The sequence below is a fragment of the Heliangelus exortis genome, chromosome 1 (genome assembly GCF_036169615.1).
Source record: "Heliangelus exortis chromosome 1, bHelExo1.hap1, whole genome shotgun sequence".
Classification (NCBI taxonomy): Eukaryota; Metazoa; Chordata; class Aves; order Apodiformes; family Trochilidae; genus Heliangelus; species Heliangelus exortis.
This window is the reverse complement of record NC_092422.1, coordinates 173,559,501-173,579,765: the sequence shown is the minus strand read 5'-3', so window position 1 is coordinate 173,579,765 and position 20,265 is coordinate 173,559,501. Positions and strand designations below refer to the sequence as shown.

At 36.9% G+C, this 20,265-nt stretch overlaps 1 protein-coding gene across 3 annotated transcripts in view; it reads left to right on the top strand.

Moving 5' to 3' along the window:
- Nucleotides 1–20,265, top strand: part of CTTNBP2 (cortactin binding protein 2) — an 81,678-nt gene that overhangs the window by 524 nt on the left and 60,889 nt on the right. For 2 of the 3 annotated variants that reach the window (XM_071733711.1, XM_071733713.1), the window contains exon 2: nt 10,042–10,149. In XM_071733711.1, the coding sequence (XP_071589812.1) occupies nt 10,042–10,149 (108 nt within the window). Of the gene's footprint in view, nt 1–1,582; nt 1,602–10,041; nt 10,150–20,265 lie in introns of those variants that run through there. The other variant, XM_071733712.1, reaches the window with a different exon arrangement.

Sequence of the window (20,265 nt, the reverse complement as noted above, 5' to 3'; positions counted from 1 at the left end):
GGTCTCGCCTCTCTCACACCCACCCTCTTTCCCCGCCGCTTGCCACAGGCAGGGCGGCTGCGCCCCATCTCTCCGGGAGGACTGGGGTGGTGATAGCGGCCGGGACGATGGGAGCTGTCAGACTAGGGCTGGAGGGGGAGAATTTAACCCTTTGCCGGACCCTCGAAGAGGTCGCTATCTCCTTTTTCCCTTGTGGCGTTTTCGGCAGCGGTATCTTCCCTTCCCCTCCCGCCCCAGCCCCGGTGTGTGGAGACGTCTCCGCTCCCCGGGCCTGCGCCCCAGGTGCAGGATCTGGCTCCTGCGTAAAATATCCCCCAAAACCGAACAGAACACTCCTCTCTCCCGCTGTGTCTTCCCTGCGGGCGGGTGAGGAGCTTGGGAGGTGGAGGGGCGCGATGTGGTGTCAGTCGGATAAAACGGCGTCGGGAGGGGCTGCGCTCCCTCCCCTTGGCGAGCGGTGGGCTCCTCTCCTGCATACCGGCCTGGCAGCCTGTCAGGGGAGCAGGGGATCATCCCCTCGGGCCGGCTTCTGCTTCGGTGGGACCCCGGCTCCTCACCTGAGGGCTGGCAGGCTCCTCTCAGCCCCGCAGCTCTCCCTCGCCCGGCGCATCCCAGACCTGGCGGCGTCAAACCTGCCAGGGGATGGAGCGGGGCTCCTCAGCCCGTGTTAACAAAGCCAGGGCGGCCAGGTCCGAAACCGGGCTGGAAGTGCTGTGACATGCAAAGTTTGGGATAGGAAAACCGCTGTGATGCACGTTTTCCTTGGACCGTTTCTGAAGGTGAAGACCCCTGAAGGGAGGGGACACTAGTTTCTGTGAAACTGAGGTTATTTCTGGCCTTTTAAAAATTTCATTATTTTGTTTTCTTTCAAACAGACACTTAATTCTTATATGAAACCCTGCTCTAACTGTGCACTCAGTCTTCCTTGAGTGTTTTAACTTCTGTGGTGTTGTGGAAATTAAATTTAAACTAACAAAAAGTAAACCTTACCCAGTGAATATAACATCACTGTCTTTTAAAACAACAATCTAGCCATGCTGTAAATTAGTACTATGGTAAGAAGTCATAAAAGCACACTATTAAATACTTGTAATGCTCTAGTTTTTGGTAAAAAAATATTTATATTGGTTTCTATCATGTACTCATACTGCTACTGCCTTAAATTTCAGTTTTTAAAACTCAAAGCATGTAGCTCACAATCAAGTACCACTTCAATATTGCCCTGTTAGGCAGGGCAGTGTAAGCCACTCATATTTTGGTGTTCTCATTGTGAAAGGTAGGAACGATAGCTCTACACTTCACACTACCTTTAAAATTTTTTTAAAAAACTGAAGAGAGGCTGGGAAGTAGCCTGTGAGTTGCTCCCTAATAAGAGTAATAGCTATACTTAAGTTATAAAAAAATACTGTTTTAAATTATTACTTTTAATTTGCCATCAGTCATTAAATATTTAGTATTCCTTTTCATATTTTTATCCTCGCCAATATAAATGTTATATTGTTGATTTCATTTTATCTCTTGTACAGGAAAGTAAAAAGAACTCTGTGAAATTAAAAGATTAAAAAAATATTTATACAACACTCCAGTATTCCTTTTGAAGGGTTAGTATGAATAGCTTATTTTCTGGCTTTAAATTCAAGATACAGAATTATGAATCGGATCAACTTGCTTACTTTTAGGGTCACAGTAAGCATACAGGTGACTATCTTCTAAGTCACACTAAACTTCGACTTATAATGAAATACTGTTTTCAGTACAGTTTTATATTACTTTTTTTTTTTTTTTTAATTCTTAGTATCTTAATTGCACAAATGGTGCAGTAAAAAACCCTGTAAGAACAGTATTTGAAACAATAATATGTTAATGGGTAAGTTTGATGATGTAAGCTGGAAATGTATGACAGGTACAGTAGAGTTTCTTCATACTAAGTGCTCGTATTGCATCTTGGTATACTATCAGTAATATCACTGGAAAAAAAGACTCTTTTTGCTGCTTTTACAAGCACTGTAGAAAAGGATTTAAAATGCCCCTTACCTCCTTTTTTACATTCACCAGGGAATTTGGCTGAAAAAGCCTAGACTGTTCTATAGTATGTTACATTTAGGAACAAACCTGATATTCTTGTCATTTTGAGATTCCTGGAGTGGAACAGAACATTTGGTAACCCCACCACTTCTTTCCCCAAAAATGTTGGTATATTTACTGTGGTAGGGATGACAAGAAAAAACGTTAGGGGAGTGGTTCTGGTCCTTTTTCATACCTGCACAGCTTGATTGCAGTGAAGCCAGTAAAATTGTGTTGGTGCATTTAGGACTAGAATTGAGAGAAGACATATGTGTGTATTTTAAAACATCTTCAAATTACTTCCATCTGCATTATGTCTATCATTAATGATTGTATGACAGCAAAAAATAATCCAGTTTGACAGTCTTTTTGTTGAAACATTGAACATCAGCCTGCTGCACACAGAGGGCTGGCTTGTCAAATGCTATAGCTTCAGTGTAGCTTTAACAAAGCCTGTGAAAAGCCTGTTACATCAATCACCAAAGTTTGTTAAAATTGTTCCACTGGATTTGAATTTGCTTTATGAGTGATCAAAAGCATAATTTTTTTTTTCTCTGAAAAGTATTACCTTCTGCTGCCTGTAAAGCTGTATATACAGAGAATATTGGTGAAGTGGAATCTTGACTCCTCCAAAGTGAGTAGGGATTTTTCTGTTGTCCCCACTGGTCAAAATTTCATAGAGAACAATGTGTGCTTACCCAAAAGGATCAGTCTGTGTTGCTGCAGCTCGCATAACAGTATAAAAACATTGTGTTACAGAAAAACATGTCAATAGAAAAAGAAATAAAAATGGAGAGAACTTCCATGACACTTTGTGATGACATTGCATGGGATTTTATGGTTAGCTTGGTGTATTCACTAGATACTGATCTGCAAGGATGTCTGTAGTAAAACTGCCATTCTGGTCAGTGTAAGGAAATGCTAAATAATGGTTTGATCGGATCCGTTATAGAGGCTGATTTAGATCAGTTGGGAAGGTTCTTATCAGAAAAAATAGCTAGTAGTGGAAATGAGACCATAACCTTTGCAAAGCAAAGACTGTATCTCTTACTAGGGATTACATCCTGGAAAATGGTCACTTGCAAAAGGACTTTGATTAACTACCACTGTCCTCATCAAAACACAAGTTCTCAGTGTAGCGTTATTGTTCTGATAAGTTATTTTCATCTAGTCAGATGCACAATGCCCTTGTGGTGTTCCAACAGGTAGGTGAGTTGCAGAGGTGGTGGCACAGTTCTGTCTGAGTCCTGCTGTTCCTCTGCAATGAGAGGTTGCTCTTGATCCATCTTGCAGTGATATACCTTGAGCCTCCTTTTTGTCTTTCCTTACCCTACTCCAACCTACAGCATTGCTTTATTTGTACCTTCTGCTCCACAACCCGCAGCAGGGCCTCTCTTCCTCTGTTGTAAAGGTGCTGGGGGATGAGAAAAGAAAGCCACCAGATGCAGTCCACTTTGTAAATGTTCCTTTCACTTCCAAATGTGGACTTGTGAAGTGCAGAGGGGCACAGTTGTGAGCTGGTTGTATGAAAGTGGCATAGAGGTGCAAATTTGTGGTTGCAGTACATCCTCTTGTTTTTCCAACTGCTTTGACTTCATTTGTATAAGCATTGCTTTGGCCTCACAGATGATGCAGCAAGACAGGAATAGAGATGGAAATTGGGACAGGAAGGAAAGAGCTTGTGGTCTGCCTCCGCACTCATTCCTACCCCAGAAAGGGATCAGTTGATTTACAATACCTGTGTAATCCCTGAATATGTAAATATGAAGATGTCAAGTAGGCTTGGGGAAGAGGTACTGCCTCTGTGGTAAATGAATCAAACCTTTCCGGTCATTGATGTTTGTTCCTATTGTAACACAGGGCAAAGTGTGAAATCCTGGAAGTCTTAAAGATAGCTTCTGGAAAACTTCAAAAGATATCAGCAGTATGCACCTGTATCTGGATCTAATAATAAACTATTTGCCTTAGAAGTAACTTACCTGAAGGTGACTTTCCAAATAGAAATTACTGGCTACATTTAAGTAATAAGCCATGATTATTTAAGACTTGCGTGCTTAGACCCATAAAAGAAAGACTTAGTTACCTAATTTGTACTGAAATAAAAATTACAAAGTTCTTTTGTGGCTGTTAATAGATTGAAACCATGTTTTAACAGCTAGAACAATATCTGGGTATGTGTAAATGTCAGTGTCTTACTAATCTTGGAGGGGTTGGGGGACTGTTTTTTTTTTTTTGTTTTCCAAAATAAATTTGCTAGTTTGAGGTATATTTATTGTTAATGTTGAAGCTGTTGAAACTTTTGCAGTTAGATCAAACAAACAGCAACAACAAAAAGCCAACCCACAGCAACTAAACAAAACCTTCTGCATACTTCTTAAAAAAAATCTTTGGAAAACCCGAAAAGCAGGGGAGCTGTACTTGGGGGAGAGGTGGGCAGGTAACTTCTTCTGGTGAGCTATCCAATAAAAGTCACTGAGTGTGATCAAATGCATGTGCAGTCTCCTCATGATCCCTCAACTATGACTGTATGAAGTTTAAGTCCTGGATGTTAACATAAGATGATACTATCTTCAGCAAGAAACTTGGTCTTAGTTGAGGAGCAAGTTCCACATCATAGCCTTTTCTTGAAAGATTCTTGTGCATTCATATTTATTTCTGTTGCCCAATACATTCCCATAGGTCACATCTTGCTTCTGAAGTTCATCTTGAATGGGCTGGGAAATGGACATGTATTTTTGCATCAGATAATTTCTAGAGAAACATGGGGTCGCAGACTCCTACACTAGTTTCAGACTAAAAAACAAGCTTCCCACAGCCAAAGCAATAAATTGTGGTTTTCCCTGAATTTTTCTTGAGTACTGTATTGATATTGTAAACTTCTTTTAATACTCTCTCTGTTTATAGAGTTTTCTGTATTAGGAAGGATTAGGAATCATTTCACCATATAGCCATGTTTATAGTGAGCTAAGTCTTGAAAATTCCTTTAATAGCTAGTGGCATCAAGTAAGTGGTTGGAAGAAATAACCTGTTTTAGAAGCAGGTTTGTGAGCTTCTCTGGTTTTGAGTGAAATTACTTACCTGATTCTTGGAGGTATAGATTAGGCTCAAGACACTTTAAATTAAGGTGTCTGCATGTGTGCATAGTGTTTAATATCCTGTTACGGTCAGTGGAAATCTTCCAGAATAGTTTGGCTTGGAAGGGGCCTTAAAGATCCTGTAGTTCTACCCCCCTTGAATGGGCACACTTCCCAGTAGACCAGGTTGCTCACAGATAACTTGTTTTTTGCCTCTTTTCTGCTTAGGGAAAGTACAAAGCTGTGGCTTTTGCACATTATCTATTTAGACTGCTGAAAGCAGCTGAGTTTCTAACAGCTCCTGTGGTATCACAGTTAACAGCACTCTTAATTCCTGAAGCTGCCAGTACTATCAACTGGGCTCTGTCAGCAAAACCAAACTATTGGCACTGCCATTCCCTCACAAGTTGTTTTTTTTCTTAGAGGGAGGGTGATGGGATAAATGAAACCCTGGAGACTTTTCCCACCTCTGCTCTAAATAGCTATGCTTGTGTGAAAGGGTCCCTTCTGTTCCTGTGCTTTTTGGTGAGCTTTGAATTTCATCCTTTTTCCATCTTTTCCAAAGATGATAAAGGTGGGAAAATGCCTGTCCAGTTTGATCACTGCAGTCCTAAATCATCCTTCTCTTGCTTGGAAGAGATGTTCTTTTGGTACACGGTAGAGCTTCTTTTCATCTTTAGCAATGCAGGTTATCATTTTGCCTGTACCCTTTTTGTGATGTAGTTGAATGAGTATTAGCTAATTAGCTGTTCTCTTTATTGTCAGTGCACTTGCTGCCAGGCAACACACACCCCTTACAAAACTGATCTGAAAAATAACATGCATTTTAGAGGCATAGAGAACTGAAATTGTAGTCTTTTTCAGGTACTTTATTCGTATAAATCAAATAAACCAGACATTTTGAAATCCAAAAGAGGACAAAAAAGTTCTCTTGTGTTTTCACTGTGTATGCCAAATTTTACTCTGGGGCAATGTATTCTGGTACCTCTGTTATAAAACCAACATAATGGATGGCTCAGTTATATAGTTGTTAAATTGTTGTTTAAATTTTTACAGCTTGGCACTACTGGAGGTATTGTAGCTAAACCCCATATGACACATAAGCCATGAGCTACTAATGCAGTCTTTGTTTCCTGGGGATCTAAGACTTACTGCTCCACTGGAAGATGTTAGGAAGATTACTTTTCTAGATCTAAACAACAATTTTCTCTCTGATTTGGCAAGTAGTGCTACATCTGAATAAGAACTTCAGGCAACCCTGCAATGACTGACATCTTGGTCCCCAAAAGATGGCAGCCAAGTGTGTAGGAGGAGGGATTGTTTTATTTCACCACATGCTTTTTCTGCCTAGACCTTAAAAATGTTTTCACTGCTATTCTTGAGGATATATTAAATCTTTAAACTGCGCATTTTGGTCCAGTTAGCAATACTGTAGCTGCAAAAAATGCTCATTCAGAGATGTGTATGGGGAGGTGTAGTAGCTTCTTTAGCCACAGCCGTGCACACTCTTACCCTGTGTGGGGGGATTAAAGGTCATTTATCCATTATCAAGAAATCTAACGTGTCATTGAAGTACTGGAGAAGAGTGGTCATTCCAGTATTGGTATTTATCAGATGAAGAAAGCCTCACTGGGCTCAAAATTGTTCAGAAACAAAACTTGAGAAAAATTTATGGCTTATATTTTTACTTAATGGTAAAATAATGATGCACACCTGATTCATGCCATTTTTTGTACACTAAAATAACTGTTTTGTGGATACAGATATTTCAGCCCAAAGGTTTACTTCTTTCATCCTGAAAAAGCTCTTTATTTCACTTTTTCTGTTTCTGTGTCTTCTCCAGTTGATTTTGGACATCAGTTTGGGGACATTTTCTCTTCTTTATATGTGAAAACTTAGTCTGATAGTGTGTGTAGTGTGGAGAGTGTAGGTAATAAAGCAAAAAAGCATTGTGTTTAATAAAAAAAGCATTGTGTTTAATTAAGCAAAAGGCATCAAGTAGATTAGGCAATGGCAGACTAACAGCAAAGGTGGTTGTTCTTCATAAAATGTGTAGTTGCACAGTGGAATTAGAGAACTTAAAGAATGGGGTAAATTCACAACAGGTGTGTCAGCCGATGGCTACTAAATGCAAAAATCACCATTTCTGGCTCAGCAAGTGCATAAGCTGAAAATTGCTGGAGGCTTGGAGAGTATTTCTGGGAAGTAACATTACGTGTTTGTCCTCTGGTACCAATTTCATGTCAACCATTATTGGCTGCTTTTGTAGACAGAATGCTTGGCTAAGAGGGTTTCAAGTCTAGTATGCTAGAACTGTTCATATATGTGAAATGGAGGAGACTGAGGGGTGACCTCATTAATGTTTGTGAATATGTAAAGGGTGAGTGTCAGGAGGATGGAGCCAGGCTCTTCTCAGTGAGGGCCAATGATAGGACATGGGGTGACAAGTTCAAGTTGGAGCATAGGAGGATCCCTGTAAGCATAAGAAAAAGCTTTTTCACTGTGAGGGTGACAGAGCACTGGAACAGGCTGCCCAGTGAGGTGGAGTTTCCTTCTCTAGGAATATTCAGAACTTTCCTGGACATGTTCTTGTGAGACCTACACTAGGTGATCCTGCTCTGGCAGGGGGTTTAGACTTGAGTTCTCGAGGTCCTGTCCAGCCCCTGTCATTCTGTGACTTCTGTGATGCCATGATGCTGTGTGAAGTGGGTTTGTTAGTTCTTATTTCAAGTTTTTTAAATTAAAAAACACAAGAAGCGGAGTTTCTTGTCTTGCTGGTATGTCTTTCTATTAACATTTTTGGGTGCTTATTTGTATCTAATAAACTAATAGAAAACTATTACTTGTTATTTTTATCTTTTCATATGTTCTAGTTTGGGGTGTGTACTTGAGCAAAACTTAATTGCTTGATCCAGCTCTGCATCACGTATGTTGAATTATGCCTCTGGCTTGTTAAGACTGTAAGAATGTTTTCATTTATGTCTTCTGGAAGACTACAGAGATGAAAAGCTTCTCCTGTCATTTATAATCGGTCTTTTGACAAAGCGCTGCCCTATGTTATACCTCCTAAACAGGTGGATTTACTGACTTGAAGAGTAGGATCATGTCTTGCACCATACTTTTGTGGATGCCCCTCTTAACTTTGTCTCTCAGAAACCTTGGGTGCTTTTTTTGACAGAGGAGGCAAGCATATTTTAGAAAGGGAAGATAATGTAGTGATTAAACCACTGAATGTAGACTTAAAAGACTGTTACTGAATATTTTTTACACTGCCTGTTTGCTGTGGCTTGGAACAGAATATTTGATATCTCTGCATCAGTTTTTCATCTGAAAAATTGAGAGTTTTTCTTTATCAGAAGGGAAGTTAAACCAGTTGCTGTCTTTGTTCTATTAGGTATTATGAAGTGCTTCATAGGAGTAGGAGGATGGATAAGTGGGTCCTGCTGTCTGACTGAACTCAATCTGGTATTTAGTAGTGCTGACAGTGAAGTCTGTTGCAGCATATGAGGTCAAATCCAGTCTATCGACACTGGATTTCACGAGGAACTGTGTATATTTAGTGGCTTTCCAATTTATACATGTCCATAGACTGGTGAGCAAGCTATAGGTTAGGGAGGAACACTGAGAGGCTGTTGCACCATATGTTGGGAAGAGGCCATCAGAGAAACATGTTGTTTTCTTGATCATTTGGCCTGGGAGGTAAGAGATATCTTTTGGGTTCGAGGAACTGCTGACTCTGGCAGCAAAAATAGAGGTTAACTATTATTCACTCTAGAATTACTGGTTTGGGTGTGTGGTCCTATTTCCGAAACAGTGAGACGTAATAGAAATCATTGCTCATCTTGTTGATCTGTGCTGTTCACATAAATGCAGAAGCTCAGTACGTTGAATGTCAAATGCTGTTGGCTAAACAGCCAACATACAGTTTTTACAAGCATACAGTTTTTACTAGCCATTTGTGCACTTTTGTGTGTTTCAACTATGAAGTAAAAATGAAGCACAGAGTAAATGTAATAATTTTGAATAATTTTGGCCTGCTAGCCTGAGGAAAGAAAACTGTTTTTTCCTTCTCTTGCCTTGAGAAAGCAGAAATGGCACTTGCTTTAAATTTCATGATATTTTCCTGTGATGAAGTTAAGCTCTTGGGTAGAGGAACTCTTAGATTTTACATCCATCAGGGAAAATAGTATATCCAGATAACACATATATCCAGATAACACATATGCCAGCTACTTTGGCAACTGATTACTTCATGCTAAAGGCAGTTGAATGTGCATGTCTTGGGTCTTTGCTAGGAGTCACATCTACATCACAGCTAGGTCTGTAGTATTTCCCTTGCAGAGAATAGAGTATTGGAAATCAAGCTGGTCAGCTGAATCTGGCACGTGGAATAAGTATTGTTTTCTTTCCCTTGAAATGACCCCTTTGTAATTTCACTATGCATCTTCTTGTGTTAGCATTGTGGATATTGGTGAACAATTAATCTTATCTACTACCTTTGTGATTTTGTAAATATTAATTGCATTACCCCACTCCATCTCCAAAAGCAAGACTTCAGCCTTGTACTCTTTCCCCATATAATAGCATTTTCTCCTCTCCACCTTTTTAATTGGCAAGTTCTGTAAGTTTAGGTGAGGACTATGCAATACTGGAGATGCAGCTTTAGCAGGGTTTTATATAGTGGCAAAATGAGAATGTTAACCAGATCAGACTATTTGCTGCTTTTTGTATATATGTATAATATATACATACTGACTTTAAATGTGACAGATGAAGTCACCTCAGCTTTTGACATTTCTAAATGTTTGGGGAGCCCATAATTAGGATGCTGATATGTCTATTTCACATCTTCAATGGCTATTGCAGGTAGTCAGGGTGTTCATCAGTGTTTTGTTTCTTGCAGAAAAGGGAGTTTGATGTGGATAACTTGAGCAAGCCAGAACTGCGGATGCTTTTGAGTGTAATGGAAGGAGAACTGGAAGCACGAGACCTTGTAATTGAAGCTTTGCGGGTAAGCTACTGGGTTGTTGTGGTTTGCTTGTTTTTTAATTCTCTTTTGCCACTTCCTTTATACTGTGTGTAGAATATTATTAGTGGAAGAATAAATGGTGATTTTTAAGCTTTTGATTGACTAAATCTCAGTAATCACAAAATGTGTTCTTATTTAATTTTTGCCACGTAGTAATTCTATGTAATTTTGGTATAAAATATCAAGAAAATTTTAGAGAAATAAGTGTGTGAAAAGTGAGAAATTACTTCCTCTTTAAATTGTTTTATATTGTGGAGTCTGTTATTTGTGAAAAGAAGTAGTAACTTCAAATGAAAATTCTGTCCATCATTTGTTCTAATGGCTTATATATTTGTGCATCTAATCTATGCAGTGCATTGATTTTCTGTGAGATAGAAGGATGCACAAAATTTGTATGGTCATGTCAACTTGGGAAAAAGATTTTTATGGGTTTGTTTGTGGTTTTTTGCTTTCTTTTTAAAATAAAATGTGAAATACAGAATTTGTACGCTTACCAGCACTCACATGTACTGGATTAGATTTTGCTGTTCTAGTCACAAGGGAAGGTTGGTTTACTGCTTCAGAAGGTTACAGTCTCAAAAAGACAAAGTTGACTGGAAATGTACAAACAAAACTGTATTTTAATCAAAAGATGATAAATTTTTTATCATTGCAATGAATTTAAAATTGATCTGAACAGAGTAAAATCTAACAGAGCAGCCAAACTGACTGCATGTTTAGAGGGGAAATAGCCTTATGTGATTTGAAAATATTTATTGTTTCATAGTTAGATTGTCCTGGTTTGGGACAGGATAAGGGTGATTTTCTGTCTTGTACTTTTGCTTTCAGCTAAGTCTCTTGTAAGTAGTTGCACTTGGATATAGAGAAATAATGCTCTTTAAGGTCTCTTACAGCAAAACTTCAGTTTAATAAAATCTATGTAATACTAGTTTTTAGAAGAATGTGTAAGGATTATCCACTGTTGTAGGAACATTTTCTGGTTTTAACGTCACATTAACAACTGTAAATACATTTTTATTAAATTTTAATTTTTTTGTGATGGATTCAGATCACTTGATGCAATTGGAGCTTTAAAGTAGCTGTCACTGATGTACCTGCATTAGTAACTAGACTTTATAGGTATAAACCTCTCTTATAAAACACAATTTTCATTTTGTAATTACAGTAAGGCACTGAAAGCAATGTTACCTGAGGATTACTGCACTTTGAAGTAATTTGGTGTTTGGCTTTCAAGTATATGCAGAGTTTGAATTGTACTGCCTTTTCAACTAGCTGGTTTACAATTTCATGTCTCATTTGCCTGGACTAGGACTTTTTATTTTCCCTGACTGCCAGCTAGAGATTTGTAAAAGGGAAACAATATGCACACCACATTCAGAATCTCTTTTTTTTTTTGACTCTTCTAACTTTGGAGGAATGCTGGTAGAATACTCAGACAATGTTCTCTAATGCATATTTATGAACAATGTAGTATACTACATACCAAATAATGGATGTACTGAAATCAAATGAAAGAGAGAATAAAAAAAATTAAAAAAAAAGGAGAATCCAGTACACATTTAATGATAGTAAACATTAAATATTCAGGATAATGCAGTTCCAGGAGAGAAAAAGACTATATCAGATTCCCACGCACATTCTGAAATAGGTAGTATATACACAATGGTTTTTTTGATGACTAATATAGATTAATATAAAAAATAGTGAGTTGAGGGGGTTTTTTGTTGCTTGTTGGTTTGTTGTTGTTTTGGTTTGTGGTTTTTTTTTCCTACTTCTTGTATTTTGTAGTAAAATCCTCTAAACAAAATCTACATGGAACTCAAGTCTTCTATATAGCTTGCCTGGTTAGCTGTCCCTGTATTGGAAAACGTGGAATCTATACCTGGAAGAACTGTAGCCTGGTATCTTGGCATATTTTTGGATTTTCTGGCTTTTTGTAAAGCCAAAAGTCAACTATTAACATCTGGAGTGTCCAAGCAGCACAGAAAATAAGCTACAAGATAACCAGATATCGATGATTTTTAAATTTTTTATTAAGGGAGTAATGAGAATTCCATTGGAATTGTGTCAAATTTGGTACTTTAAATTGTTTCAACAAATTGGTATGCATACTTTGTGTATCCTTAAAGCAAGAAGGAAATGTTTTTCATAGAAGGGAAAAGACTTCTTGTGTCATTATTTCAAAAGCTGATCAGGATTTGTTTCAAAAATAGGAAACTTGGTGACTGTGTTAGTTGAGTTTTTTTGTTTGTTTTAATCCTAGTACTGCAGGGCTGTCTCAAAGCCTAATTTCTCTGTTAGGTCAAAACCTTGTGATTTCTGGCCCCATATTAGATGTGTGTTGTCTTCTTAAGTGATCTTCTGGTTGGCTTTCAGTCACTGTGATATATAACTTTTGTGGTTTTAAAAATTTTTATATATTCTTGGGTTTTTTTGTAAAGCTACAAAAGATCTCATCTTGACTTAGAAAATAGCTGTTCATTCCTGTGATTATCATCTCAGATTTTATTCTGTAGTCACTTAATAACTACACTATTCCTAAATGTGTGAGACATTTTTCATACTCATTTTGCAGGGTTTCGCCAAGCATTTGTAATATTTGTGCAATAAACAGTAGTTTTGTATCTATTGGAAACACCTGTCCTGGGAAGTTTGGGCATTTAAAGTGAATCAGTGTTGTCTGCTCGCAAAAGAACTGATAATACTGAATATAATTAAAGACTGACTCACATGGTACTACTCTTGAGATGCACCTAGGATAAAGTTTCTCATTTTAACAAGACCTGTTTGATCATCTCTGTTAGTCTGTCCTTTTCTTATTATATAAATGCTTACAGTAACCTCACTTATTTCCTACTTCACAGTTCAATAGTTTTGCATGAAGCCTCATTGTGTGCTCTAGTGAAGGTCTGAGACAGATCTGGTTTGGGGTTTTCTTTTGTTTGTTTGTTTGCTGGTTTTTTTTTTTTTTTCCCCTCTGTCCTCTGTCCATAAAGCCAGTTTTGTAACAACTCCAAACCTACCTTCAGCATCCAGGATTTCTCTTCAGGCTTACTCTTAAAGGAGCATGGTCCTTCCAGTGCCAAATGTTTTTTTCTCTGTATATACATGTCACATTGTCACAATCCACACATTTCCTTGGTGGAATGGAACAGAAGTTTCTGGCGCAGAGTTAAAGAGAACTAGGAAGCAGAAGTATTTTTAAATAAGATACAGAGTTAGAACATGTACATCATGCGTTTGTGTGTTGTTTTTTTGTTGTTGTTGGTTTTTTTTTTTTATGCCATGTTTATAGTATATATGTTTATTATGGAGTTTTCACTTGATGAGCTTTTAAAAATTTGTTTTAAATTAAATCTTCTCACTTATTTTAAAAAGTTGCTTTTCAGGATTACAGTTTCATGCTTCTTGATATATTACAAAGGTGTTATCTGCTTGCATGGGTTCCAGCTGATTAAGCAGAAAACATTTCTGACCTCTTTGTTTTTTGTTTTTTTTTAATTCAGTGTCAGTCCTATATATGGAGCAAACCCTACTTAAAAGCTTGTAGAAAGCTAAAATAGTAATCTTTTGAATGTGTTGTGACTTATAGGGTTTTTTCCCCTTATTTAAAAAATGGCTGTAAAATTATGCACAGTTTGAAATGTCAGTGATGGAAATGAAATTCTAAAAATATACCCCGTATCAGGTAGTACTGCTGTAATATTGCTTCTCTGGCAGGGAGATAATGTCCTTGGATTTCAGAATTGTATTGTCTTCAGGTGCTTGTCTACTGGCTCTTCATTCACTGTGTATTCATTGTGTCATAAAATGAATTTGTGTTTCATCACTTTCAGTTCACCTTCTCTTGGGACTAATATCTATCAGAAAAAATAGATACTAGCTCCTCAGTTAACACTTTCAGGATGTTGCATAACTTTTTCTGCTTATTTAAAGTTTAGTTTCAAAAAGGTACAGTCCAAGAAGAAAGAAGAAAGGCTTCAGAGTTTGTTACTTTGCTGTGAAAAGAGTGAACCAGGGTGTGTTACGTTTGTGCACTGGGTATTGTTCCAGTGCAGACTGTCCATTCTGTCAATTCTATTTAAATAAATAAAACTGAGAAAGGACAGTAGTTTGGGAGTATGGGAAGAAATCTTGATAAATTAGTGACTCTGGGGAGCAGGGGTTGGTAGGAAGATAAGTTTAGTAAAGTTAATACTTTTGATAGCATAGATTTGTATTGAGGCAGCTGAATTTGTGCCACATGGTAATACAAAGAGAACCAAACCCAAGGGGTCATATCGTACACTTAACTCCTATTGCATCTCTTCTCATAATTAATTGTAGAGTTTCCGTTGTATTTTATATAGCTTTTGATACCTTGAAACCTGCTTTTGAAGCACAACCAAGACTTCAAATCCAAACAGAATTAAAAAGAAATCTGGAGGCAACTTCTGTATATTTCTACATTTTCACAATATATCATTGTTCCTTTATAACGTGCGTGACTGCAGATGCATGAGGGCACATAGCATCCTGTTTCTAAAACATGGCTGTTGCATACTGCTTCAGCAATTGCAACCTTAGATCTAACTGGGTCAATGTCTTCTACAATTGCTGTAAAAAGTAGTTGGGCACTTTGGTGTAAACAGAGAAAGCTGAGGTATGTTTTGCCTCTATCTGAACACTGTTTTAGGGGAGCAATGGCTGTCTGGAATTAGAAAGCTAGAAAATTCAGATTTTAAAAAGTTACAGTAATTATCAACAATTTAACTTGCTGGACAAGCTCAACCCTCTGAGGACCAACAGCCCTGAAAGAGCAGACCTTTTTCATATTTAGAGTTAAATTTCCAGATTTATTTTCCATATGAGCAGTCAATTTGTCTTAGAGGACAGTGTAAGGATTCACTTCAAAGGAGGTGATCTTTGTGTAGATTTTTCTCATTGGTGCTCTGATACTGTACAGCTACTACAACAAATGACTTAAGATGGTTATTTTTGATTCTACAATTTCTTTATTTTAGTAGCTCCATGGTTAGGGTTGCACTGCAATTAATTTCACGTTAACATTTAAATCATTAAAATTACATCATTAGTGACAACATGCTGTTTAATTGCTATTGGGAATGCATATAGTTAAAAAAGGAGGGAGACTTAACTATAGCTGCTGCCTCCATCTGTCTCGATTATCCAAATAAACTGTCTGCCTGTAATAAGAGGATAATATATTCATATTGTGGAGGTAATGTGGCCACATAATCAAGGTCCAGCTCTGGCCTCCCACAACTGTGATCAGAAATACAGCATTTATTTGTTGTTGTTTTTCTCTCCAGCTGTAAAGTGTTGCTGTATCTGCCTGCTTTAAAGTGCAGTGACCCTCATATGATGACTTGAAGTGTTAGTGTTAGCTGTCAAGCATGGAATTACAAACACTAAAGGCTGCTTTTAGTGGTGATTCTCTCTAAAGTCAAATCATTAGTAGGATATTTTAATCTAAAATTTTAAAGCCCAACTTAGTTGAGGTTTTTTTTAAAAAAATAATTGTATTTGTCTATGTAAATTTCATTGGGTGGTGAATGGCAAAATTCATTATTTACATACTATTTTATTTACATACTATTATTTATATTCTTCTATGGTATGCATTAATTTATGTGAACAAAAATTGCAAACTCCTATTATAGTAGAAACTATCATACTGTACCAAACTGCATAGGTTTAGAGCAATGTATTTGGTTTGTTAAAAAACATCACCATAGAAATAAAAAATGGCTAAATGAATTTCCAGTACTAACAGTGGATATATTTTAGTTTAATTAAAATTGACTGCAATATCAATGACATGGCTTTGGAGCAATGTCTTTTCTCTGAGCTTAAGTGAACTCCAGATCAATGGATTCTGTGCCTATTAACAGCTGGGTCAGGAGGGCAGGATGAGAATAGCAAGGTGAATTTGGCTATAGGTGTTTCTTCAGTGTTGTAAAGCCCTGCTATATTTAATTTTTACCATAACATACTAAGGCAGAAAAGCTTATTTTCTGTGTATGTGTTTGCGCCAACATCTGTTGAATCTTTAGCCAGCTTCTGAAAAAATGCTAAGCATTTCAGAAATAGGTAGTGTCATAAATCTAGGCAGCTGGGTAAGAGGAGTTGTGCTGTTGCTAAGGCCTTAGTTGAAGGAAGGGCAGAGGTTTGTGGCATCTGTTATTGAGCACTGATTATGAACTGTAAAATACAGGGTTAGGGAAGATTAGACTTCATTAATTTAGCTGCTCAGAGAATTTAAGTTGGACTACTGTAAGTTTATAAAGAGATGAGAAGAAAAGGATCTCTTCTGTAGGAGTTAGTTCTGCAGGAATTGTTAGTACAGTCTTGTCTCCTTGAATCTAAGCATTTTGACAGGCCTGCAAACTAATCAATAGAGCTGGCAGTGAATCATACTTTCTATATTATGTCTGAGTAGAAAATCCATATAAGATAATTTCTGACTTTCCTGTAGAAGGCTTGTGAGTTCTTGAACAGTCATTGAATTTTGTAGTGAAGGTGGGGATATTAATGTAGTGAATTAAGTAGGTCAAAAGACAGAAATGAATACATCATATAATTAAACCTCATAGGCATATGAAGTTCATAACCCATTCTATTATCTTTACCTTAAAAAGCTACTGATCTGAAAAGACAAGATTTTAAAATACAGCTAAAAAGCTTTTAGAAAGTATAGTGATCACTGTTACACAATATTTCTTTGAATTAGATAATGCACAGTATGCTGAATGCCAGATTTCAGGTTCCAACTCTCCTGATAATAATCTTAAAATTAAAAGGATATCAGTGTTTAATTCCATGAGAAAATCAGTAGTTTAAAGCATGTCTTAAAAAAAAAAATTTTATACTCTTTAGGAGATAATTTGTTCTGAAATAATCAGATTCCTTCTGAAATTTCTTAACTAACTAACTGCAACTGAAAGACCATTTCCAAGACTGTAATAGTGTAATCCAACAGTACTTCTAAACTCCACTCCATTTTTTCTGAAAGTACATGTAAGAAAATTGAAAATTGTTTTGCAAAATACAGCATTTTAGAAAAACAAACAAAAAAAAGTCTTTGTCCTAACATTCTATTAAAAAATCCAGTGACACTTATTCCTTATAAGATGTTGAGGTTCATTGTAACAAAGGCCGTTTTGTACATATCTACAGAATATACGTGTGAATGAACTATGTGAGTGACATTATGCACTTTTATAGAAACTGTCCTCAGTGTCCCCACCTAGGTTTTCTTCAGCCTGCCTCACAGACCCCTCTCAGCCTCTGTAAATTGAACTGAGAGCAGAGCTATTCCTAACCTAACACCTTTTTCCATATGTCTGGGCCATCAGCACATTACCAGTACCGACTGTTTTGCTCTACAAACTTAATCCTGTTGTGCTGCACTACCTGCTAATGTTGACATAGTGCCTGTATACCTATAAATGCCCTTTTACCAGGGTTGTTTGTGTAAAACATAGTAGGAAAGAGGGAAATAGGAGTTGTTTTGGTCTATATTTAAAAAATAATTTTAAAAAACCCCAAAAAAAACCCAAAATGAAAACAGTTTTATATCCCCATGTTTGCTTTCTAAAAACAGAAATTTCCAAATGGTATCTACCATTATGATCATTCTTTAATTAAAGACAGATGGACCTTGCTTGTGAAATTGCCACATGGGTCATTGTAAAATGTTTTGGAGTCTCTTTCTCCACAAAGGGGAGAATCCATTTTCTGCTCAAGATAATTTGATTTCAGGTCCTGAGTTGTGAATTGTGGAAGGCTCTTTCCATTGCAGCCAACAATGATTAAGCACTGAAAAATATCCTTTTATTTCAATCTTATTGAAAAATAATGAAGTATTTTTATGATAACTGTCATGTACATATTTATATACCACTTTTGACATTATTTAAGTGAGATCAAACACTACCAAAAAAAAAAAAAAAAAATCAAACCTGAGTATATCATAGTTTACCATGATGACATTAGATTTTTGGTGCCTAACGAAGAGTGATACTGGAATAACTATGCAAAATATGGAGCCTTTCATGCCTGGCTCTGCATTTTCAGTAATGAATTTGCTGTACCTTGGGGAAAAAAAACAAAACAAAACTGAATATTAAACAAAATACTAAGAAGAGCTGTAAATACTTGCAAGGTATACTTGCCTAATTTGACCTGTCTGCTTCCCAGCAAGTTCTCTCTAGCAAAAGACCTTCCTTTACTTGGCCAGGGCAGACTTTCACCTACTGCAGGCTGAGATTTTACTGATAAATGAAATTTTCTTTTCATATTCTTTTTATGTTACTTATTTCTTGTACATCTTGTCAACAGGAATGGTGCTCTGAGACCTAGTGCTCCTAGAATGAACTTCAGGGTTAGAGGGGAAGAAAACTGGGAGCTTTCAAGAAAAAAAAGAATGAATCCATACAGTTCAGTTGTTCTGAAGCTGCCTGATAGGTAGAAAAATTACACACATAGTAAGTGTAATCTCTCAAAGGAAGCCACACCTCCTGTAAATTATGAAGACACTTAGTTGCAGTAACTTTGCTAAGTTGGTGTGAATTTGAAATGCAAATCTGAACTTCCCTGTACATATGAATCCCATGGCTGTTGTACCAAATGGAGCTAAGGGCACACAGAAGGCAGCTTTAGAGGTCTCTGGCAGCCAGTAGGAGAGCCTGTTTTGTAGCAGGTATCTTTGAAAAAGGGTGATTAGGTAGAAGGAAAAGCAGAAGATATTAAACTGCATGTAACAGAAGTTTAGCGTTGTAGACAGGATGATGGCAGTTGTTGGCTTTTGTGGCAGAGCTGAACCATGAAGTAAAATTTGTCAGATAATAATGCCTTGTTTGCATTGTAATTTTTGCATGTTGCAATTCCTTTGCAAAAAAAATTTATTTTTACTAAATTTTTGGGAGGTACTGATCTGCAGTTTGTGTTTTGTGCTCATCTGATTGCTGCTTTTAGTTATTGACTTTAAAGTCAATTATGGTTTCTCTGCTCTTAAATATAGTTTGTGTTTACGTGTCCAGTGATTCTGGTTATGATTAAGTCTTTCTTTTCTTAATGTGACTTTATTGTAATTTTCTGAACACTGCTTTCAAAAAATACTATTTCACTATTGCAAGCTTTTTAAAATTTGAAAGCAAGAAAACTATGGAATATGAATCAACTTCAGGTTAGTAGATAAAATGATTTTTTCAGTGCTTGGTTTGGATTCATATCTGTGCTTTGTTTTTTTGGTTTTTTTTAATGTTTTAAAGTAAAGCAGCATGCTTCTTTGTTTACCTGATTGAAAAACTGTTAGACACAACCTTGAAGAATGTTCAAATTTTTATTTATTTATTTTCCTATCTTGATCATGGTTTATGTATTGTATTTTTTTATATTAAATAATCTATTTCATAAAATGTCTTGACATGTTGTGATACACTGCTTTATTGCCTGACAATTAAGAAACTAACAGCATTTCAGTGAACATCTGTGTGGACCTCAGGGTTTGAGAATTGTATAACTGTTTATAATGTAAGAAAATAGTTTTTGTTGCATTCAAAGAAAATGAGAAAGTCTGTTTAAGACAGCAAAACCTAACACTGTACTTCAGGACATGTTGTGAAATTAAAGGACAGTGTTATACCTTATCCTTGATCCAGAGTCTGTGCTGTAATAATTTGGAAATACTGTTTGTAGTATTGGTGGTTTGGCTTAATATATAATATTGAATTAGGTAAGCTTATTATATTCAGTGGTTCTTGTATTAATAGGATAGAATTGTAGCATCATAGAATAATTTGGGTTGGAAGGGACCTCTAAAGGTCATCTAGTCCAACCCCCCTGCAGTAACCTGGGACATTCTCAACTAGATCAGGTTGCTCAGAACTTTGTCAAGTTTCACCTTGAACATCTCCAGGGATGGGGCCTCAACTAACTCACTGGGCAACCTGTTCCATTTTTCTACTACCCTCATGGTAAAGAACTTTTTCCTATCATACAGTCTAAATCTACTCTTCTCTAATTTAAAACTATTGCCCCTTGTCCTGTCACTAAAGGCCCTTTCAAACAGTCCATCTCCATCTTCCTGTATGC